Source organism: Pyrus communis, chromosome 7 (genome assembly GCF_041283825.1).
Source record: "Pyrus communis isolate YQ-2024b chromosome 7, ASM4128382v1, whole genome shotgun sequence".
In the NCBI taxonomy this organism is placed as follows: Eukaryota; Viridiplantae; Streptophyta; class Magnoliopsida; order Rosales; family Rosaceae; genus Pyrus; species Pyrus communis.
Window position 1 is genome coordinate 1,137,501 of NC_142571.1, and position 24,000 is coordinate 1,161,500.

At 39.4% G+C, this 24,000-nt stretch overlaps 3 protein-coding genes and 3 pseudogenes across 4 annotated transcripts in view; all 6 read right to left on the bottom strand.

Annotated features, from left to right (window-relative positions):
• The window catches only part of LOC137733323 (phenylacetaldehyde reductase), a 1,930-nt gene extending 644 nt beyond the window's left edge, over positions 1-1,286 (bottom strand). The window contains exons 1-4 of the mRNA XM_068472479.2: positions 1,101-1,286; positions 612-781; positions 285-476; positions 10-172 (exon numbers count right to left, since the gene is read on the bottom strand). Of these exons, the coding sequence (XP_068328580.2) occupies positions 10-172; positions 285-476; positions 612-781; positions 1,101-1,221 (646 nt within the window). The 5' untranslated portion in view covers positions 1,222-1,286. The remainder of the gene's footprint in view (positions 1-9; positions 173-284; positions 477-611; positions 782-1,100) is intronic.
• Positions 1,287-4,627: 3,341 nt separating this feature from the next.
• LOC137733512 (phenylacetaldehyde reductase-like) lies at positions 4,628-8,933 on the bottom strand (annotated as a pseudogene).
• LOC137733513 (serine/threonine-protein kinase BLUS1-like) lies at positions 6,818-8,263 on the bottom strand. The gene has a single exon (XM_068472660.2). It carries the CDS (start codon positions 8,104-8,106, stop codon positions 7,057-7,059), a length of 1,050 nt encoding a protein of 349 aa, XP_068328761.1. The 5' UTR covers positions 8,107-8,263; the 3' UTR covers positions 6,818-7,056.
• A 1,838-nt stretch (positions 8,934-10,771) lies between the features above and the next one.
• On the bottom strand, positions 10,772-12,122 carry LOC137733415 (serine/threonine-protein kinase BLUS1 pseudogene; annotated as a pseudogene). The gene has a single exon (XR_015964739.1). The product of XR_015964739.1 is annotated as a serine/threonine-protein kinase BLUS1 pseudogene (transcript).
• Positions 12,123-13,586: 1,464 nt separating this feature from the next.
• Positions 13,587-17,500, bottom strand: LOC137733796 (phenylacetaldehyde reductase-like; annotated as a pseudogene).
• Positions 17,501-22,013: 4,513 nt separating this feature from the next.
• LOC137714534 (uncharacterized) lies at positions 22,014-23,812 on the bottom strand. Its single transcript, XM_088697748.1, has 2 exons — positions 22,606-23,812; positions 22,014-22,294 (listed from the first exon to the last, which is right to left on the bottom strand). Exons 1-2 carry the CDS (start codon positions 23,705-23,707, stop codon positions 22,257-22,259), a joined length of 1,140 nt encoding a protein of 379 aa, XP_088553874.1. The 5' UTR covers positions 23,708-23,812; the 3' UTR covers positions 22,014-22,256.
• Between the last annotated feature and the right edge of the window lie 188 nt (positions 23,813-24,000).

Genomic DNA, 24,000 nt, shown 5'->3' on the forward strand with positions numbered 1-24,000 from the left:
GAATTGTACCACTCATTAAATTCAGAAGAAACTCGACGGAGAGATTAAGACTTGGCTGTAAGAGTGGACCAATCACAAACCCTGGATGTATTGTTACCAAGTCAATCCCATTTCCTTTGGCAAATTTCCAGGCGGCCTCCTCAGCTAAAGTTTTTGAGAGAGGATACCATTGCTTAACAAATGAAGAAGGAAGTTCTTATGAGTTTGTAGTTCATCATACTGCTTTGTATTGTGTTAAGCTTATCTCTGTCCAAAATTATTCAATAGTATGGGAACGCACGTACCTTGATCTCCTTGCAAAAAAGTGGATCCGAGTACCATGTTTCATCCATAACCACATCAGAGGTCAGAGGTTTTCCACTCAACCTTACTGAAGCCAGAGAAGATGTTATAACCACTCTCTTGACAGCGGGGAATTTTGCGCATGATTTTAGAACATTAAGTGTTCCTTTCACTGCAGGCTCAATTATTTCTACCTGAAATATAGAAAAGAAATCATATCATTCTAGTTTCTACATCATTTCTCTTGAAGGTGTATCGATTTTCTATGCATTCACGAGCTCGCACACACCATACACTTATTGATGCATGCATGAAGTGAAGAGACAGACCTGTGGGTCAGTGGCTGAAAATTGTGCAGGCGATGCTGTATGAAAAACGCCTACACATCCATCAATTACGGCGTCAAATGATCCTTCTTCTAATAAATCCGCTTTGAACAAATGAAGCCTCTCCTTTGCTCCATCTAATGAGAGCAAGTGTTCTGTTTTCTTTGCATCATCTGTAAACAGAACTAGTGAGTTCAACTAAGAATACACGATGCAGGAAAAGTCGCAAACAATGACTAACTCGCTATGAGGTTTCAATTGGCACCGAAAAAAAACATGAACAAGAATAATAAAAAGAAAATAATTGGATGCACGGTAGATGTCGTTGGTAAAAAAAAAAAAAGTAAGAAGGCGAGGTGTGCATGATGATTATTTTGGATACCCAACTTTTCTTTTGGTAAACAAAACAATATGCAAAACCCAGAATCTGAAATTATTGAATGAATTGTTGGAAGTTGAACAATATATATGAGCAAGTATAGAAATACTGACTTGGATTGCGAACAGTGGCTTTGACGGTATAACCCTTTTGCAGTAAGAGCTTCACGAGCCATGACGCTATGTAACCAGAAGCTCCTGTTACACATACAGTTTTTGATTCTCCGGTACTCATCTCTCTCTCTCTCACAATCTCTCTCTAGCTAAGAATTTAAGCTTAATTTGGTTCAGAACTGTGTTTTTCATGGTGAAAAGTCAGTTGGAAATTAAAGGTCAATGTTGCCAACTTGTCTTTTACAGCTCCGAATACTTTTGTAATGGCCAGTCATTGTTTATTCAGGAGGATCCTGTTTGTGAGGAATCTTGAGGATCCTTCAATCATATTTGTTTATCGTAAATTGTGCAGTTAAAAATCATTATAAACTTTTTTATTTAAAATTAAATATAAATAATACTTGACAAAAACTAATTACGTAATGTACGTCCTCACAAAGAGAATCCGGCAAGGATCCTCTCTCATTGTTTATTTTGAATGTTGACTAAACAAGTGTTGGTTTATTTTGAATGTTGACTAAACAAGTGTTGGGCCGGAGCTAGACCTAAGTTAGGGGTAACTTATTCCAAATATTTGCAAGAAATATGAAGAGTCCTTTAACCAAGATTTCTTCAAAAGTAGTGAAGCAAAGCAACAACTTCTTAGCACTGATCTCGTTTTATTCTAGCAAAAACAGGATACTGACCATCATAGGGACCGTATATATATGACCCTTATTTATTTCACTATTTCGCCTTTTTTTTTTCTCATATATCTTATACAGTAATACACGTCTCGACAAAGACCCTACAATCTGGTTTTTGCTACAATAAAATGAGATTCCTGTGCTCAGTAAAGTAATAATTCGAACTTGAACTTTTCATTTATAGTTATTCTGAAACTTAACTAATGATTTACATGTAGGAATTTTTCTTTTGGTAAACAAAATAACATGCAGTTCATTCGATATGGTTTTCAGCTTTAAATATTGAGAAATTTTCTCTTGCAACCATTTAACCATGTAATAAATTTTTATTACACAGCTGGTTTGTTTTTTAAACGTGTGACAAACATGGATCTGCCAAGTCACGCCACTGGGACATGAAATGGCTATGAGAGAGAATCTCTCACTAAAACTTATGTTATGGCAAATTATAGTTTATTATGAATGTTGACAAAACAAAATAGAAAAATATTATGTAGGAAGAAGAAATATTAGTATTGGTAGGACATTTCAAATTCAAACACTTTGCAAACATTTCAACACCTAATCAGAAATTATTCAACAAACCAGTTTTTTCATGCCTTTCTAAGCTTATTTATTTATTTATTTTGGAAAATTGTGCATATTTTTTATATTTTTTGGTCAAGAATAAAACTTACAATTAGTGCTAGAAAGGCCTAAACCTAAACAAAACACAAAACCCTACACAACAAAGCAATACATAAAAGGGGTGTGATATCCACATACCTCTTTTTACTTCTCCCACACCTTTTTAGTTTTCGACCGTCGGATCAGATGAATTGAAGAAGATCAACGAACATAAATTAATAAGAAGTGTGTGAGAAGTAAAAAATGGTGTGTGGATAGCACACCCCTACATAAAATAGAAGACAAGCCCAAAAAGAAGAGCTACAACCCCAGCTACAAAGGGAGGCCCACACAAATTTAAGTCCGTAGACAACTAAAAAAAAAAAAAAACAGTAAAAATCCTAATCTCCAGCAGCCAAAAATCAGTCACCACCGCCTTTATCTCCACGAAACATGTTACACTCCTGTATTCTGTTAAATCACAAGAACATTACTGCAAACAGATGTCAATCATGTACTACGACAGCAAGGGGAAGCAACCAATTAACTAGAGTGCACATCGATTTGACAAGATAAAACCCCAACACGTGAGGAAACGTCCTTAGACACTCCTTAAGAGCAACTCCAGCGTTGGAGCCCTCCCCCCTGGCAATACACTATTCAATCCACCTAATGAACAGTAATTGCCCTTAATGAACAGTAAGTAGCCCTGGCAATAGAATTTGCATCTCCACCGTTACACTTCAATAGCCCTGGCAATAGGCAATAAAATATTAGTATTTTTTTTATTTATAAAATTAATACAAAATCATTTTAATTGTAATATCGGATAAGATTTTTAATCGTTCTCGTTGTGCCACGTGTCATTATCCGAAGTATTATTAAATAATACAAAATAATACAAATAAATAATACAAATAAATAATTATAATGAAAATAAGTAACTAGCAAATATATACATATATATATATAAGTAACAAATATAATGAAAATAAGTAAGAAGGCTTCAAGTTTAGTAAATAATGAAAATAAGTAACAAATAAATAATTATAATGAAAATAAGTAACTAGCAAATATATACATATATATATATATATATAAGTAACAAATATAATGAAAATAAGTAAGAAGGCTTCAAGTTTAGTAAATAATGAAAATAAGTAACAAATAAATAATTATAATGAAAATAAGTAACAAATAAATAATTATAATAAATAATTATCATGCAAATGTATACCTAGCAAATATATATATACATATATATATATATATGTCATGTTAATCATAACATGGGGCTAGAGTTCCAAGTTTAGTAAATAATTTTAACCTTAAATATACACTTTTTTTTTCCTTAATGTAAGTGATATTATACATTAATTTTAATGAAAATAAGTAAAAAATAAATAATACAAACAACATAACAAATAAATGTAACAAATAAGTAACAATATTGAAAGTAGTTGAGAAAATATGAAATTGTTGTGTAAGGTAGATGATAATGAGAAGGTATTTATAGAAAAGTAAAAAAAAAAAATTTTACAATTTTTTTCAGATTTTTTTTTGAATTTTTTTGAATTTTTTACAATTTTTTTTTAAATTTTTATTCAATTAATTAATCTCTGCCGTTGGATATAAAAAAATTTGAATTCCAACACTCCAGATTGTGCCACGTGTCACAACGGTAACTTTTCAAATTTTTAAAACTATTTTTTCATTTATTTTTTAATTTATAAAGCATTTGAATATCCACCGTTGATCTTAGATCGAACGGTGGATATTAAATCTGACTTTTTTTTTTTTACCGTTGAGATCTAACGGTCCACATTAAGTGACCGTTAAGATCTAACGCACCGTGGGAAGCCACGTGGCTTCCCAACGGTAACTGACACTTTATTTTTTTAATTTTTTTTGTGTCGGCGACGCGCCCCCACGCGCGGGTGGGGTGCACGCGCCTGACACAAAAAAAATTAAATAATGCGCTGACGCCACCCTGGCGTCAGCATTGCGTCACCCCCACCTCGGGCTCAAGGCCTGGCAATCCCTCACGGGCCTGGCCCTCGGGCCTCCCCCTTCCATCCGGCTCCCCCACGCTGGAGCCAAGCCACCGGCCCTCGGGCCATTGTTTTGGACCCCTTCCCCCGAGCAAAACCCCACAACGCTGGGGATGCTCTAACTAGGGGTGCTTTAACAAAGATTCTTTTAAAGTAGTGAATTTGAACACTGAGGCCTAGTCACCTATGTGGCTGTCTGCCGATCAATCTAAGAAACTAAGTAAGTCTTGACAGGAAACACATTGTTATTTTTTGGGAGAGCAACGAATCAAAGTGACGCATAACTGAATCTCAATGGATCGAGCATGGCTGCTAGGCCATATTATTTTCATTGGAAACAGGATACTGATGACTTTCATCATCTCTTTGGAAACAGGAAACAGAAATCACACTTCCGCTGCCGAAGATACTTGAACTGTTGTCCGAGTTGGATAAATCAGATCTGCAGGAAGCCCTTCTCCTTCATGCTTTCAACAGTGTCCCTCAGAGGTGATTTCCAATGGGTGGAAACCAAGTCCCAAACCTTTTGCTTTCTCTGAGGATACGTGATATCTTGGGTCTGAAGTATTGCCAATCTCAAATCTGCCAACAATTACCAAAAACAATTAAATAATACATGCCTTAGAAATAATTCTTGTAATAGAAATGTCGAGCCTTCGGTGTACACAATTGAGTTATTTTGTACAAGCATCTGTAATTATTGTAAGAAATTGCTAACTGGTACAGATTTCGTTTCCAATTCCAAATCTTATATTTATTTCTACTCTATGAAGGAACTTACCTTCAAACAGATTTGACCACGTTTAATTCTACACAAATTTGTGGTATTTTGCATATGAAACTTGCTTTTCAAGAAGCAAAGTGGGGGTAAAGTTCGCGTAAAATCTTCAGAACCTCGAAAATGTCAAATGCCTGAATGTGAGCAGAGGCAACATCTCTTACATCAACGAATCTGCAGTTTGAAACAGTTGGTTGGGTGCCTGTACAATAGATGAAACATAAGCCAATCAACTGCTTCAATAAAAAAATTAGTGGAAAAGAAAAATTGAAGCTGTAAGAGTGGACCAATCACGAACCTCGGATGTATTGTAACTAAGTCAATCTCATTTCCTTCAGCAAATTCCCTGGCAGGCTTTTCTGCAGAACAAAAAGAAAAGGGGCAGATAATACTAAGCATTATTCATCTCTTTTATAATTGCACCCAGACATCTAGTTTGGTGATTAGATTGCTTTAGATTTTGTTTGGGCGCGACACGGAAATATAACAAATTAACAACGAAAAAAGATAATAAGAATCGGAACATTCATACATACTTTGTACTTCTCGCAAACAAGTGGATCTGAATACCACGTCTCATCCAAAACCACATCAGAGGTCAGAGGTTTTCCGCTCATCATTACTGTAGCCCTAGATGATGTCATAACTTCTCTCTTGACAGTTGGAAATTTCACACATGGTTTTAGAACATTAAGCTTTCCTTTCACGGCTGTGTTAACTAGTTCTGCCTGACATATGGACAGAAATATCATGCCGGTTTCCACATCATTTGTCTTGAACTTATTCTTTCTACACGTCCACACAGGGAACACATGATAGAGTACATGAAGCATAAAGTGAAGGTACAAAACTGTGGGTCAGTAGCCGAGAATAGTACAGGCGATGCTGTGTGAAAAACGCCTTCACATCCATCAACTGCAGCATCGAAAGATCCTTCTTCCAATAAATCTGCTTAGAACAAATGCAGCCTGTCTTTTGCTCCATCTAGTGACAGCAAGTGTTCTGTTTTCTTTGAATCATCTGTAGCATACATGAACAGAACTATGAGTTGAACCAAGAATAGTACGACCACATTAGATAGGGATGTATATGTACAAGGCAAAGTAGCAAACATTGACTATAGTCATTGCCGAGGGTTCAATTGGCAATTGAGCTAGGCCGACCATAGTATCCATAACCAAAAAAAAAAAAAGAAGGCAAATACTTGGTTCCTCCAATTGCAAATAGCGTCTTATTTATCTGCCAATCACAATTTTCATGTGTGCAGAAATTGTTCTTTTTGTATTTGTAACGAGTTATTTCTGCATACTTGTCAAACTGTTATTTACGGGACAGAGAGACGACTTGTTCCGGGAAAGAGACAAGAAGTGTCCAAAACAGAGTACAGATTTGATACGAATTGTTTCAACTCTATCATTTATGCATAAAGTTTTGGCTAATAAGCTTGATCACTAACAGCTAGAAAGAATGTCGAACCAGTTCAAGGCCTTGCATTAATTGGACTGCAAGAAATACACTTGAACTCCAGATGAAGACCCACACCGAAAATTTTAGGATTTTCTCTTGTTGAATGAAACTATATACAAAACACAGAACTATCAATCCAACATCAAATGATCATTAATTCTTTGCTTCTTTACAAATGACAAATCCCAAATGATGTGATCAGAATCTAAACACTTTATAGCACATCTCATACATGAAAGTTAATGCTCTAAAACTCAACTGTCTCTCCTCAACCATGAAAAAAGCATCAAAAAAGTTCACCAATTTTTTTAAAAAGGAAACTCTCTGCAAATCCAATTTCCTGAAAAAAATCCTACTGATCACTTTCATTAGGGTCCAACTTTAGCTTGATCACCTCCATATTCTTCCTTGCCCAACAAGTCACCCAAACCCCTATTTCTTTTCTTGAACCTTTCCTCAACGCTCTCCAAACGCCGAAGCACAGTCTCCAGCAGAAAATCCTTGCCCCTGCAGTTATTGAAAAACGAGTGCTTCAGCAGCGTCTCTGCCGCCGGCCTCTTCGCCGGGTCCTGATCAAGGCAAGAACCCACCAAGTCCTTGAAAGCCACAGAGTACTCCTTGTTCTTGAAATCTTTGATGATGCTTTCATAGTCAGAAAACTGGTACCTGTTCTTGACCTTTAGAATCTGAGACTCCAATAACGGTGGCAGGCCAGACAGGGGAGGACAGCCGCGAGCCAATTCCAGCGCCGTGATCCCAAATGCCCAGATATCCACCTTGCATCCATCTCCGTAGGGCGCCACCCTATCAGGCATTGCCGAAGTCTCGTTTGTCTCAGTTGGCGTTGCCGAAGTGTCATTTGTCCCAGTTGAATGATCGGTGCCGTAGAAAGAAGCAGAGACCCCGAAATCGGCGAGCTTGACGGACCCATCAGAGTCAACCAAGATGTTTCCGGGCTTGATGTCGCCGTGGGCTTGTCCCTGGCCATGGAGATACAACATGGCATTTAGCGTCTCTTTCAGGAAGACAGCAATGCAGGGCTCTGGTAATCCTTGCGGGAAAGCAGGGGATGAGATTATTATGGACTGCAGAGAGCCGAAAGCCATGAACGGCATGACCACCCAGAGACGGCCCTCGGCGGTGGTGAAGGAGCAATGGTCGCTGAGAATGTTGGGGTGGGAAAGAGACAGAGTCTTGGTGTCGCGTAGCTTGCTCTCAAAATCGGTCGTTGATTGGTTGAGGTCGACGGACTTGATTGCAACGATTGCAGAGTTCATGGGGACGCAGACGGCCTTGTAGACAACGGCCTTGTCGCCGGAGCCAATTTCTTGGAGGTTTTCATACGCGGCGGAGTCCAACGGGAATTGGACCTTTTGTGGGTTATCTTGGTGGGAGGAAGAAGACGAAGAAGTCGCCATTGGAGACGACAAAGATGAAATCTTGAAGAATGGAAGTGGGTTGTTTTGATTTCTGGGAAATGGGTTTTGATGGAGAAGATGAATGTAGGGATTCTGCAGTACTACTTCAAGTGAAAGGTCGATGCCTTAGGAGGAAGACGACGATGCATGAGAATGTGTGTGTGTGGACTGCTCTGCTTGTACTTGCTTATATAATAAGAAGATGAGGGTATTTTGAGGATTTTATATTCCAATTTGGGGTTGAAATTATAGATAAGTTTTACTTTTTGCCCCTAGATTTTTTTAATTAGCAGAATCATCAACATTCTGTTAGTTCGTTTTCGGTTATTTGCCATCTCAACATTGTCTGGGGAGGCAAGGCATTGTTAGTCCTGTTGTGAGTACCTCGTATAAATATTTCGAAAGGAATATAAGCGTACAAACAAAATACGTATTTGAGACCCAATTCCAGGAACAAGACCAACCAACTAACCTATTGAAATCATTCTTCAAGACTAGAGAGACCAAAGTTTAAAATAAATTTTGTAAACAATACGACGTGATTGTTGATAACTAAAGTAAATAAAACTAAGTACTACAACTTAGACCAAAGACGACATTTTATTTCACAAGCTCACTTATGAGCAGAATGGCATGAGAGAAGATACAAGTAGATATGTCATGAATTGTCGACGATTTTGCTGACTAGCCGAACAACAACGATTTCCATGATTAGAAGAAGTTCTTCTCCTTTAAGCCTTCAACGGCGTCATAAAATTAAATTAGCGTATGTTGTGTACAAACCTTTGATTTTTCACAGAAAGCTGGATCTGAAAACCAAGAGTCATCAACTACTGCATCAGCAGAAAGAGGTTTCCCAGTAAATACAATTGATACGATGGAGGATGTTAGAACCAGTGGACACCTAGAAATGCAGTTTGTGTACTTAAAACTTTAGGTGGAGTTCCTGTTAGGTTATTAGTTGATACAAGGAAAAACTTCGAGTTGCAAAGTATCCCTACGGAGCTCGGAATTCCACCCTTGACATTTTTGAACAAAAGATAAAAATAGGTAAGAGCTGTCATGTTGCCAAAGGAAGAAGTGCCATGTATTCTATTGGAAGCTAGATCAATAACTTCCAAATTTTGCCATCTCTCTCTGAAAAGGAAGCAGTGCCAAGGAGCAGACAACCTTAGACACCAAGTCAATGCCGCCACGCCGGCCACAAAGAAACTTCAAAGTGCCATCACATTGACGACCTTGGACACCAGTTTATACAAAATCTAATGCAAAAGATGGAAACAAAAAATGTGTATGGGAGTGTTTGTTTCTGCATATATTTATAAATGGACTACTAGGTTATGTGGGAAAGTTCCAAATTTAAATTAATTTCCCAACAGACCTGTTACATTAGAGTTTAACAAACATGTTAATTTTTTTTTCACCAACATTTGTTAATGTGCAAATAAGTTGTCGAAGTCAGCCCAGGCCAAACGTTGGGCGTACTTGGATTGCTTTGAGTGCCTTTATTGTCTTCCAACTCAGAGCGGTTGTGTTGGGATTCTACTTAGACATTTTCGACTTGGGATTTCAGAATGTTCAGGATCCAATACAAATTTCAAACTTCATATTTCACAGTAATTAAAACGCAATTGAAACAAATTCCAAAGTACAATTAAAATTCCCAGAAAGAAGTCTCATACAAGAGTTTTGTGAAACACCAATTATTTTCTGTAACAAATTTTTACGTAGTTGATAAAATGGGATTTGATGTTACAACGATAAGTCCCACTTGATCCATGGCGAGAAGTTTTTCTCCTTCAAACTTTCCACGGTATCCTTCAAAGTCACCTCAAGAGGATGGTTTGTCATCTGCACATCTGTGAAGAACACAGAGACGTTAAACTTTCAAATCTGAAGTCCAAATTATCTGTCACACAAATTAGCAACTACGAAGAATATGCAAATCACTCACTGTACTTCAGACCATTTCACTTTCAGTTTGTACATCACTCACAGTACTTCAGACCAAAAAAAAATACTGAAAACAGAAAAGAATAGGCCAAACGGGTAGGGATTCTTTATGAAATACTTAAGTTTCTCAAGGGCTAGGACGATATAGGCTTGATAAAGATATTGTTCTATATTAATAGGATCTCAGGCATGCCAGTTGTAACCCAAATATCCTTAGACACGAATACTACAAATAATATGCAAGACAGAATTGCCGAGGGTTCAATTGGCAATTTAGCTAGGCCAACCTTAGTATTCATAACCGAAAAAAAGAAGGCAACTACTCGATTCCTCCAATTGCAAATAGCGTCGTACTTACCTGCCAATCACAATTTCAATATTTCATGTGTGCAGAAATTGTTCTTTTTGTTTTTGTAACGAGTTATTTCTGCATACATTTCAAATTGTGATCTACAAGACCAAGGGATGACTTCTTCCGGGGAAAGAGCCAAGAAGTGTCCAAAAAAGAGAATACAAATTTGACACGAACTGTTTCAACTCTATCATTTATGCATAAAGTTGTGGCTAATAAGCTTGATCGCTAAAAGCTAGCAAGAATGTCAAAAACAGTTCAAGGCCTTCCCTTAACTGGCAATTGAACTTCAGATGAAGACCTACACAGAAAGATCCTAAATTTCTTTCGCTGAACGAAACAATATACAAAACAAAGAACTATCAATCCAACATCAAATGATCTTTAATTCTTTGCTTCTTTACAAATGACAAATTCCATATGATGTAATCAGAGTCTAAACACTTTATAGTACATCTCAATTCTCTCTCTTTCCTAAACCATGAAAATAGCATCCAAAAAGTTCACCAATTTTTTCAAAAAGCAAACTCTCTGCAAATTCAATTTCCTGGAAAAAAAATCCTACTAATCACTTTCATTAGGGTCCAACAAGTCACCCAAACCCCAATTTCTTTTCTTCAACCTCTCCTCAACACTCTCCGAATGCCGAAGCATAGTCTCTGCCAGAAAATCCTTGCCCCTGCAGTTGTGGAAAAACGAGTGCTTCAGCAGCGTCTCTGCTGCCGGCCTCTTTGCAGGGTCCTGATCAAGGCAAGGACCCATCATGTCCAGGAAAGCCACAGAGTACTTCTTGTTCTTGAAATCTTTGATGATGTTTTCGCAATCAGAAAACTGGTACCTCTTCTTGACCTTCAGAATCTCAGACTCCAAAAACAGCGACAGGCCAGACATAGGAGAGCCACCGTCAGCCAATTCGAGCGCCGTCATCCCAAATGCCAAGATATCCGCCTTGCATCCACCTCCATTGGGCGCCACCCTATAGGCTGTTGCCGAAGTGTAGTTTGTCCCAGTTGAATGATCGGCGCCGTAGAAAGAAGCAGAGACCCCAAAATCGGCGAGCTTAACGGACCCATCAGAGTCGACCAAGATATTTTCGGGCTTGATGTCGCCGTGGACGTGTCCCTGGCCATGGAGATACGACATGGCGTTTAGCGTCTCTTTCAGGACGACAGCAATGCAGGGCTCTGGTAATCCTTGCGGGAAAGCAGAGGAGATTATGGACTGCAGAGAGCCGAAGGCCATGAACGGCATGACCACCCAGAGACGGCGGTCAGCGGTGGTGAAGGAGCAATGGTGGCTGAGAATGTTGCGGTGGAAAATAGAAAAGGTCTTGGTGCCGCGTAGCTTGCCCTCGAAATCGGCCGTGGATTGATTGAGGTTGACGGACTTGATTGCGACGATTGCAGAGTTCAAGGGAACGCAGATGGCCTTGTAGACGACGGCCTTGCCGCCGAAGCCAATTTTTTGGAGGTTTTTATACGCGGCCGAGTCCAACGGGAATTGAACCTTTTGTGGGTTATCATGGTGGGAGGAGGAAGACGAAGAAGTCGCCATTGGAGACGACAAAGATGAAATCTTGAAGAATGGAAGTGGGTTGTTTTGATTTCTGGGAAATGGGTTTTGATGGAGAAGATGAATGTAGGGATTCTGCAGTACTAATTCTAGTGAAAGGTTGATGCTTTGGGAGGAAGACGACGATGCATGAGAATGTGTGTGTGTACTGCTCTGCTTGTATTTACTTATTTAATAAGAAATGGTAAGAAGATGAGGGTTTTTTGGGGATTTTTCATTCCAAATGGGGGATAAAATTATAGATAAGTTTTAATTTTTGCCACTAGATTTTTTTAATTAGCAGAATCACCAACATTCAGTTATGAGGCGGTTTTGGTAATTAGGATTGGGTGAGGTTGGTTAAGATAAAATACAGTTAGTTCGTTTTCTGTTATTTGCCATCTCGGCAATTTCTTGGGGGGCAAGGCATTGTTAGTCCTGTTGTGAGTACCTCGTATAAATATTTCGAAAAGAACATAAGCACACGAACAAAATACGTATTTGAGACCCGTAAATTCATGAACAAGACTGACTTACTAACCTATAAAATCATTCTTCAAGATGTAAATTAAAAGTCAAGTAAGCCTTAAAAATAAAATAAAAAATCCTTTTTTTTTTTTTTTTTTTCTTTTGCTAATGTTAACCAGACCAAATTTGTAAACAATATGACGTGATCGTTGATAATTGAACTAAATAAACCAAAATACTAGAACTTCCCTTGGATCGAAGACGACATTTTATTCCACAAGCTCACTTATGATTATGAGCAGATTGGCATGAGAGAATATACAAACTGAGTGCAACAAAATTCATAAGCTGGCCCAACCATTCCATCAACTTTCCAGATAATTGATTGTTCCCCAAATGAAGAAGAGAAGGTGTATAAATTAAACAAAGCACTGTAAGGACTCAAGCAAGCCACCCAAGTTTGGTACAGTGAGATTGACTCTTACTTCAGCAGTAGTGGATTCAACAAAAGTCCTAGTGAAGATGCACTCTACACAAAGTTTCCATCCTTCCAAGGATAATTTTCTCAGAAGGGGCCAATCTCAATTTTCTTAGAAGGGCCCAATCTCAAAGTTTCCGTCATATCGAGCTAAAAATACGGGTAAAGGGTTAAGATGTAGGTTTTCCTCGAGAACGATGATTAGTTGGGAAGATGCATCAACTGGTAAGCAATTTGAATATTTAGCCAGGACCAGCTCTGTGCCATCGCCGGAAGTTCATAAGAATTGACAGTTGTGCGTTCATACGAAGGCATGTCACATAGGCACTTGTCGCCTAACGTCTGCAACCGAGGACACATTGAAGAACGACAATAATGGGGAAAGAAATCTTAATTTGCAAGATATATCAAGAGTGCCTTAATTAGGATTTCTTTGAAGACAGTAAAGACAATTTCAACTTGAACTATTTCATTTACAGTTACGGTGCAACATTATTAATTACACATGAGCCTGCATCAAAGATTTTAAGCAACTCCTGAGCATTTTCGTAGACAATTCTGAGGCTCTCTGCAGATTCCATTTAAAATATTTAACGGGAAAAATATGTTGTCCAGCATCTCTTTGGAATATTTAAGCATAAAAGAAACTTAATTTCCCACTTATTCGATCGCCTCGTGCACTAAATTAACAAATTGCTGCACGTTGCAGAATTCAAAACTTGAGGAAGCCCTTCTCCTTGAGGCTTTCAACAGTGTCCTTGAGACTCGTTTCCAGAGGAAGGAAAGTGATTCCCAAACCTTTTGCTTTCAACATGGACACTTGAAACTTTGAGTCCGAAGGATTGCCAAGCTCAGGAAGGCTCAATGTGGGGTAAAGCTCTCGTAAAATCTTAAAGAGTATCGGTACGGTCAGCAACATGGGCAACTAAAGAATATCTGCCGCTCACTGAAGGAACTTCAAATGCTTGAATATGAGCAGAGGCAACATCTCTAACGTCCACAAATGTGTAGTTTACAAATGGTATTTCAATTCCTGAGCACAAAAGAGAAACATAACAGAATCAACTGCTTGCATCACAAGGAATAGTGTTCTAACAATAGGGGGTGAATTGTACCACTCATTATATTCAGAAGAAACTCGACGGAGACATTAAGAGTTGGCTGTAAGGGTGGACCAATCACAAACCCTGGACGTATCGATACCAAGTCAATCCCATTCCCTTTGGCAAATTTACAGGCGGCCTCCTCAGCTAAAATTTTTGAGAGAGGATACCAGTGCTGAACAAATGAAGAAGTTCTTATGAGTTTGTAGTTCATCATCATGTACTGCTTTGTCTTGTGTGAAGCTTACATCTATGTCCAAATTGTTCAATAGTATGGGAACGCACGTACCTTTGTCTTCTTGCAAAAAAGTGGATCCGAATAGCATGTTTCGTCCAAAACCACATCAGACGTCAGAGGTTTTCCACTCATCCTTACTGAAGCAATAGAAGAAGTTAAAACCGCTCTCTTGACAGCGGGGAATTTTGCGCATGATTTTAGAACATTAAGTGTTCCTTTAACTGCAGGCTCAATTATTTCGGCCTAAAATATAGAGAACAGAAATATATCATTCTGGTTTCTACACCATTTGTCTTGAACGCAGGTTGATTTTCTATGCTTTTGTGGGCGCGCACACACACGCTAGAATATTTGATGCATGGATGAAGTGAAGGGACAGACCTGTGGGTCAGTGGCTGAAATTTGTGCAGGCGATGCTGTATGAAAAACACCTACACATCCATCAACTACGGTGTCAAATGATCCTTCTTCTAATAAATCTGCTTTGAACAAATGAAGCCTCTCCTTTGCTCCATCTAATGAGAGCAATGTTGTGCCTTGGCCTGTTCGTTAGTGCGGAACCGAGATTCAGATTACAACCTCACCAAAAATCACACACAGTTGAACAAAATAAAATACAAGAAATAAAGACACAGAGAAATTTACGAGGTTCGGCAAAAAACTGCCTACGTCCCCGGAGAGATATTGCTCTTCACTATGAGAATAACAGTACAAGTATACATGAGTTAAATCGACATAACTCAATCCCATATCCCTTGTACACCCACTCACAGAATTTTCCCAAGAGCCTCACTCTACCCCAAGAGTTCTTTCACTAGAATACTTTCACTCTAGCTCTCTTTTTTCTCTCACCCTTACCCATGGTAGAGCCAAATGCTCTCACCATCTCTTTGGATGCTTTTCATCTCTTCATCCCTACCCATAAGGCATAACACATGCCTTAATATAGAATGATCAACATTTCCCATGGGAGAGCCGAATGCTCTCCCCTTGGATGCTTCTTTTTGCTTTCTCATCATGATGCTTCCTCATCATGATGTTCCTTTCATTATTTTCTTATTTCTTTTAACCAACACTTTTCCATTTTTTCCTCCCCAAAACAAGGAAAGGTGTTTCCACCTTCTTTCTTTAGCCGAAAGGTATTTTGGAGGATAGTCCACTTGGCCACAAACTCCAACAATCTCCACCTTGGCCAAGTTCCGAAGTCCATTGGCCTTACGTACCAGCATGCACACTCTGAATCAACCTCGTTGGTCCTGTTCCGATTCAGTCACTGCCAATGCATGTGCAGCTGCTGCAAGCTAAAAATCACCATTTAGCTTCAGACAGGATCTCAACACATCCTCGTCTCCTCCAGCAGGTTTTCCTCCTCTTCATTGTCTGCAACCTGGAAACTCGTCAGCGCGCCTATTTCCAGCAACAACCCATCGAGCCAGACAAAATTCCCACACTTCCTCCTACCTCAGGACCTTCTCATCACCTGTGAATCCCATAGCTCCACCTGTTGCAAAACCCCTGCAACACTTGAGACTAAACATCACCAGGAGAAGTGTTGCTTCGAGTACCTAGAGGGCATACTCAAAGTCTTCCACCACAAAGTTGCTAACCCGGCCTTGCACCCGTAGCACTGTGGACCCTTGCCTCCGGAACCGGATCCGAACCTGCTGTCTCTCTCAGATCCTCTTTCCAATTTTCTTCCACGATTTCAACCTTGAATAGCTTAAGCAGTCTTGTGCCCACCATCATCCATGGTCTCTTGTGTGTATCATTCCACACCAAAGAAGCTTGCACCTGCTCCAAACTTACTGTTTCTTTCCTTGCAATAAAGTTTCACAAGGTTCTCGTACAAATCTGAAAGTGAGGTAAGAAGAAAGAGGCCTTTGTCTTCTTCCTCAACATCAACTTTCGCAGTTGATCCAAGCATCCCTAAACACGGCTTCCATTTCTTCAGGCTTCCATTACTCTCCTTTACCAAGAGCAAAACCGCCTCTCCCTTTAAACTGCTCAACTGAAAATTCCATGGTGAACAACAAATCTGGACCTCCAACGAACCAAAGCCCCCAACGATGCTCTGATACCAATTGTTGTGCCTTGGCCCGTTCGTTAGTGCGGAACCGAGATTCAGATTACAACCTCACCAAAAATCACACACAGTTGAACAAAATAAAATACAAGAAATAAAGACACAGAGAAATTTACGAGGTTCGGCAAAAAACTGCCTACGTCCCCGGAGAGATATTGCTCTTCACTATGAGAATAACAGTACAAGTATACATGAGTTAAATCGACATAACTCAATCCTATATCCCTTGTACACCCACTCACAGAATTTTCCCAAGAGCCTCACTCTACCCCAAGAGTTCTTTCACTAGAATACTTTCACTCTAGCTCTCTTTTTTCTCTCACCCTTACCCATGGTAGAGCCAAATGCTCTCACCATCTCTTTGGATGCTTTTCATTTCTTCATCCCTACCCATAAGGCATAACACATGCCTTAATATAGAATGATCAACATTTCCCATGGGAGAGCCGAATGCTCTCCCCTTGGATGCTTCTTTTTGCTTTCTCATCATGATGCTTCCTCATCATGATGTTCCTTTCATCATTTTCTTATTTCTTTTAACCAACACTTTTCCATTTTTTCCTCCCCAAAACAAGGAAAGGTGTTTCCACCTTCTTTCTTTAGCCAAAAGGTATTTTGGAGGATAGTCCACTTGGCCACAAACTCCAACAAGCAAGTGTTCTGTTTTCTTTGCATCATCTGTAAACAAAACTAGTGAGTGGAACTAACAATACAGGAAGTAGCAAAAGTGGTTAACGATAACCAACTCACCGTGAGGTTTCAATTGGCACCGGAAAACAAGAACAAGAATAATAAAACAAAAATAATTGGATGCACGGGAGATATCATTGGTACTCAAAATAGTCATCTTGCACGTCAGTGACGCCACCCTAATGATAAAAAAAAAAAAAAAAAAAAGGCGAGGTGTCTGTGCATGATGATTATTTTGGATACCCAACTTTTCTTTTGGTGAACAAACGAAACAATATGCAAAACCCAGAAATTGAAATTATTGAATGAATTGTTTGAAGTTGAACATTACATATGAGCAAGTATTGAAGTACCGACTTCGATCGCGAACAGTGGCTTTGAAGTTATAACCCTTTTGCAGTAAGAGCTTCACCAGCCATGATGCTATGTAGCCAGACGCTTCTGTTACACATACAGTCTTTGTTTTTCCGGTACTCATCTCTCTCTAGGGCTCAGAATTAACAAGCTTACACTACAGTCTACACCACAAACCGCTTTTTATAGCATTCAATAAATGCTATAAAACTAATAAACTAAGAAAGTTTATGAAGACGTATTGTTGTGGCTGTCTGCAGATCAATCTATGAAACTAAGAAAGTATTGACAGAAAATTTATTCTACTTTTTTAATTTTTTTGGGAAAAGTCTGACTAAATTGTTCAAAGGGAGAAAAAGAAGTAAGTTTTAGAATTGGCCTTTCTCCAAACGCTTCAAGTGCATTCAGAATTTCAGAAGAACAAGAGAGGTAATTACTCCAACCCTCCCTATTTGTGTTTGAATATTACAATTGTTGTTCACCAAATAGGACCTGAACTTATTTACTCCAACGTGCACCCTCCCTATTTGTGTGTAAAAAGCAAATAGGGTCCGTGCTTTTGTCAAATGTCATCATGGGAAGAGATTCTCTCGTGTCACTAATTCATCACCTGTCAATCATCTATTAGACGAGTAGTACACTTTTGGAACACATGACTATTTATTGCATTTATTAGATTGTGACACTACCGAAATTAAATCTTAGTTGCATAAGAGCATTTCTCCATATCTAATTAGTTTCTTCAGAATTTGAAATTTCTTATCTTATAAATGTTATGTCCAAAACTCAAAAAATGCGGATCGATTTTCAGTTGAAACTACCAAGTCTACAATTCAACTTCAAGTCCAGATTACACACGTGTGTATATATATATATATATAAATTCAATCCATATCTAATTATTTTCTTCAGAATTTGAAATTTCTTATCTTATAAATGTTATGTCCAAAACACAAAAAATGATGATCGATTTTCAGTTGAAACTACAAGTCTACAATTCAACTTCAAGTCCAGAGTAAAATGCGGATCGATTTTCAGTTGAAACTACAAGTCTACAATTCAACGTCAAGTCCAGAGTGAAAGTGAGCATATAAGAGTTCATTGTTGTAACTTGTAACAAACATTTATTTTACCACGTTGAATCACTTGTGTTAAAATTACATCAAAATTTTGTCTACACAAATCTGAATTTTCCTTAGAAAAGCATTCGAAAGTCTTTCGAAGAGAAATAACTGAAAAGTGCTTTTATACTGCATAGAGACGAGTAATTTTTTGTTAGCAAACATTGTCATAGGTGCACTCTTCATCTCTTGCAGCACTAGCCTCTAAGCCATGAATTGTCAATCAATAAAAACCCAGACTTTAAAGAACGAAAATTATTGAAACAACTGTTGTCTATATGTATATATAAGATGAGAAAGATTATTAAACAAGAAACTAAGAAAATGGTAGGGAGGGAGATATATATACCGATTTGGTTCATGAACAGTGGCTTTGACAATATAACCTCGATGCAGTAAGAGCGTCACCGGCCATGATGCCATGTAACCGGAGGCTCCTGTTACGCACACGACCTTCCTCATCTTCTCTCTTTAAATCACTATCTCTCTCTCTAAACGACAAAAATGGAAACAGAATTCCGTTCCTGGATTTCACTATTGTAATCTACATATTTTGTATTCACGGGATTTTATAGTATTTTTGAGAATTTATATTAATTTTAGATTTTAATTACTTAATTCATAGAAAACGTATAATGGAATGTAGTTTTCTTATATTCATCTCCAACTAGGTTTACACCTTTTATACAAGAATACAGTAAACAAGATCCTAAACCAAAGCCTAGACACAAGGATCGTCAAGGACTAAACAAGGAAAGTAATAAACAACAATATCAACAATATCAATTAATAATATTGACTAATCTGTGGAGATACTTTCCTTAACACTCCCCCTCAAGTTGGAGTGTATGTTAATGACACCCAACTTGCTAAGTAATACTTCAAACTGTGTTGAACTCAATGGCTTGGTGAATATATCAGCCGGTTGATCACTTGTCCTCACGTACGCCGTATGTATCATCCCTTCCTGAATCTTCTCTCGTACTAGGTGACAATCAATCTCTATATGCTTCGTTCGCTCATGGAAAACGGGATTGGAGGCAATGTGTAATGCTACTTGATTGTCACAAAACAACTTGGCAGGTTGTGAATCACTCACTTTCAGATCTTTCAAAATATTCTTCAACCATATGATTTCACAACATGTGGTGGCCATGGAACGGTATTCAGCCTCTGCACTAGAACGAGATATAGTTGTTTGTTTCTTAGTCTTCCAGGAAATGGGTGCTTGACCAAGCAAAATACAGTAGCCAGTTATCGACCTTCGAGTATCTCTACATCTAGCCCAATCAGCATCACAAAATGCTTGTAATTCCAGTGAACCTGTGGAAGGAAGAAAGATTCCCTGTCCTGGTGCTTGTTTGATGTACTTGAGGACTTTATGTGCTGCCTCAAGATGTGGTTGCCGTGGTTTCTCCATGAACTGACTTAGTATGTGGACGGCATATGCTAAATCAGGTCTCGTTATGGTCAAGTAAATTAACCTGCCCACAAGTCGTCTATATGACGAAGGATCTTTTAACTCCTTTCCTTCCATTTGTGTGAGAGACAAATTTTGATCCATAGGAAACCTGGAAGGCTTAACTCCTAGAAAACCAGCATCATCCAATATCTCTAGTGCGTATTTGCGCTGGCATAGAGTGATTCCACGTTTTGAGCGTGCAACTTCTATTCCCAAAAAAATACTTGAGTTGTCCCAAGTCTTTCAGCTTGAACCGTTGAGAAAGGAACTGCTTAGTCTCTTCAATTTCATGCAGATTATTCCCTGCCAGTATCACATCGTCAACATAGACTAATAAACCAACAAAGTTACCATGACGACTTCGGACGAATAGTGAATAATCAGACCGTGATTGATGGAACCCAGCAGCCTTGAGGGCATTGGATAGCTTAATGAACCACTGCCTGGAAGCTTGCTTTAAACCGTATAGAGATTTATTCAACTTACATACTCGATTCTCCCCCTTTCGTCCGAAACCAGGAGGTAAATTCATGTAAACATCTTCGTCGAGATCACCATGCAAGAACGCATTGTTCACGTCGAGTTGATGGAGATGCCAACTTTGCACAGCTGCAACACTAAGAAGCACGCGAACTGTGGTTAATTTAGCAACTGGAGCAAATGTTTCTCGGTAATCAACACCTTCAATCTGACTGTAGCCCTTGGCAACGAGACGCGCCTTGTACCGTTCGATTGTGCCATCAGGTTGGAGCTTAATCTTGTAAACCCATTTACAGCCAATGGGACGTTTATGCAACGGCAAAGGCACAAGTGTCCAAGTATGGTTTGCTTGAAGGGCAGCGATTTCACGCTGCATGGCATCACGCCAGTGTGGATCTCGGACAGCTTGGGAAAAGCTGGTGGGTTCTTTGAGGAGGGTGAGTGTGGCAGTGTAAGATTTATGGTGGGGGGAAAGACGAGCATATGTTAAGTAATGGGAGAGAGGATGAGAAGTACCTGACGATGACTGGACGACGTTCAGAGAAGACGTAGGATCAGGCCGAGACGGGAGGGGAACCTCGATATGAAAATCCTGCAAAAAAGTGGAAGGTTTAGTAGGACGAGTTCCACGTCGGGGTGGAGGGGTGGGCGAAGCAGTTTGAATGGGAGAAGGTAAAGTATCTGGAAGCGAAGAAGATGGAGGATCTGAAGAAGGAGAAGAGAGGAGGTTAAGGGTGGACGGTGCAGAAGTGGTAGGAGAGTCAGGTGGTGTAGGGTCAGAGGTAGGATCAGAGGGTGCGGAAGGCATGGGAGGTGCTTCAGGATAAGAAGCCATGTCAAAATGAAAAAGTGGGTGGGATGTGGAGATCGAGTTGTCATGGGCATCGGAAGTGTCTAAGGGAAAGGGAAACTGATCTTCAAAGAAAATGACATCACGGGAGACAAAAACTTTATTAAGTTGAAGATCAAGTAAACGATAGCCTTTTTGCCCATAAGGATATCCCAGAAAAACACAGCGACGGGCACGGGGATCAAATTTGGAAGGTTTATGTGGGTGAGTGGAAGCAAAACATAAACAACCAAATACGCGTAAGTGTGAATAGTGGGGAACTTTGTTAAACAGTTTTTCATAAGGTGTCTTGCCTTTAAGAACTGGTGTGGGAGTGCGATTTATAAGGTAGGCTGCAGCAAGGATGGCGTCCCCCCAAAAACGTTTTGGCATTTTGGCTTGAAAAAGGAGGGCTCGGGCAACATTTAATAAGTGACGATGCTTACGTTCAGCAACACCATTTTGTTGTGGTGTGTTGACGCAACTCGTTTGATGGACGATGCCGTTCTGAGCATAAAAATGGTCAAGACGAAATTCGGGCCCATTATCACTTCTAATCATTTTGACCTTGGTGGTGAATTGTGTTTCAACCAAATGAATAAATTGCACAAGGAGATCCCGTGTATCAGATTTATGTTTCATCAAGTAAATCCATGTGCTTCGAGTGTAGTCATCAACAATGGTAAGAAAGTATCGTGCACCAGAAAGAGAAGGAACGTGATACCCCCCCCAAATGTCAATATGAATCAGTTCAAAACAGGATTTAGTGGATATAGAACTTAATGAAAATGGTGCTCTGGTTTGTTTGGCTAATGGACAAATAAAGCACTTATTAGAATCACAAGGTTTATTATTCAAGAAGGGAAATAACATGGAAACAGTTTAGGATGGATGGCCTAGACGTTGATGCCAAAGACGAGGGTTGGAAGCTTGAATGACATTGCATGTTCTTTTCTGTGGTGGATCGAGGTAGTATAGCCCCTCGCGCTCAAATCCCATCCCAATCATCTTCCCCGAGCGTAGGTCCTGTATAACACAAATTTGTCTGAGAAAAATAGTAATATAGAAAGAATCATGGGCGAGCTTACTAATGGATATTAGGTTTAACTTGAAAAACGGTACACACAAAACATGATCAAGCACCAATGTGGGTGAGAAAACGACTTGTCCAATGTGGGTGACCGTGGCAAGAGAACCAGTGGGTAGTTCAACAGTATGGTTAGAGACAGGCCTCGATGATGTGAGAGAATTAGGGCTGCAAACAATGTGGTCCGTTGCACCACTATCCAAGATCCAAACAGTTGTAATACCATTATGCATGCATGAAAAAGCTTTACCTGAGAGTTCTTCATTGTTGGATGAATTACCAACGTGATTCGCAAAGGATGACTTGTTCTTGTTTAACATCGCAAGTATCTGCTTGCAATCCTCCTGAGAAAAGGGAAAATTGGGCATCCCGTCTTTCTTGTCATGCACTGCAACATGATTACCCTTAGCAGAAGATGGGCGATTTTGTTCAGGGTCAGCAGCCGCTTTGCGCTTGCGACAATATTCGAATGAATGGCCTTTCCATCCACAGAAAGTACACTTGATATGTGCTCGGCAGTGCTTGGTAGTATGGTTCGTCTTGTTACATTTCCCGCAACGAAGATTTCCGTCTTCTTGTTCATTTTCTCGGCCACCAGTTTTCACGGCAAAGACTGCCGCTTCAGGTTGAGAAGGATGCTTGCCAGTTGAGACTTCTGCCTGCCTCTCATGACGAAGAACAAGGGAATAGGCCTTGTTCACTGTTGGTAAAGGCTCAAGGAGGAGAGTATTACTTCGAACGGCGGAATAGGAATCGTTTAAACCCATGAGAAACTTCATGGTTTTCTGGGTTTCAACATAAGAAATAATCTCCTTCTTCGTGTCGCAACTACATGCAGGGATAGAACACAGTACATCACGTTCGTCCCAAAGCCCTTTTAATTTAGTGAAGTACGAACTCACCGTCATGTTGCCTTGTACACAGCCATGGATCTCATTTTCTATGTGAAACAATTGAACAATGTTCACATGGGAAAACCTTTCTTGCAAATCAAGCCACATCTGCCTTGCATCTTTACAGTGGATGACACTACTTGAGATTTCTTTGGACATAGATCCTAGGAGCCACGTCTTAACCAGATTATTACACCGATTCCACTGCTGCAGTTCTTCATGTTTGTCTTCAGTAGGCTTCTCGACTGTTCCATCGACAAGCCCTAGTTTATTTTTGACTGTTAAAGCCATGGTCATGGATTGAACCCATGTACTGTAATTGTCTTCCACCAGTGGCTGAGGCACAAGCACTGCACCAGGTTGGTCCGAATGATGGAGATAAAGTGGGTGATTAGGATTCTCCCACTTCGAATACGAGGTCATGCCTGAGGAGGTTGACTTCTTTTCGCTATCACCCATGGCTGCGTTTTGCTAGGGTTTGTTTGTGTGTTTGCTTTTTGTTTGCCCAGATATCAATCACTCTGGTACCATCATAGAAAACGTATAATGGAATGTAGTTTTCTTATATTCATCTCCAACTAGGTTTACACCTTTTATACAAGAATACAGTAAACAAGATCCTAAACCAAAGCCTAGACACAAGGATCGTCAAGGACTAAACAAGGAAAGTAATAAACAACAATATCAACAATATCAATTAATAATATTGACTAATCTGTGGAGATACTTTCCTTAACATTAATTACAAAGTT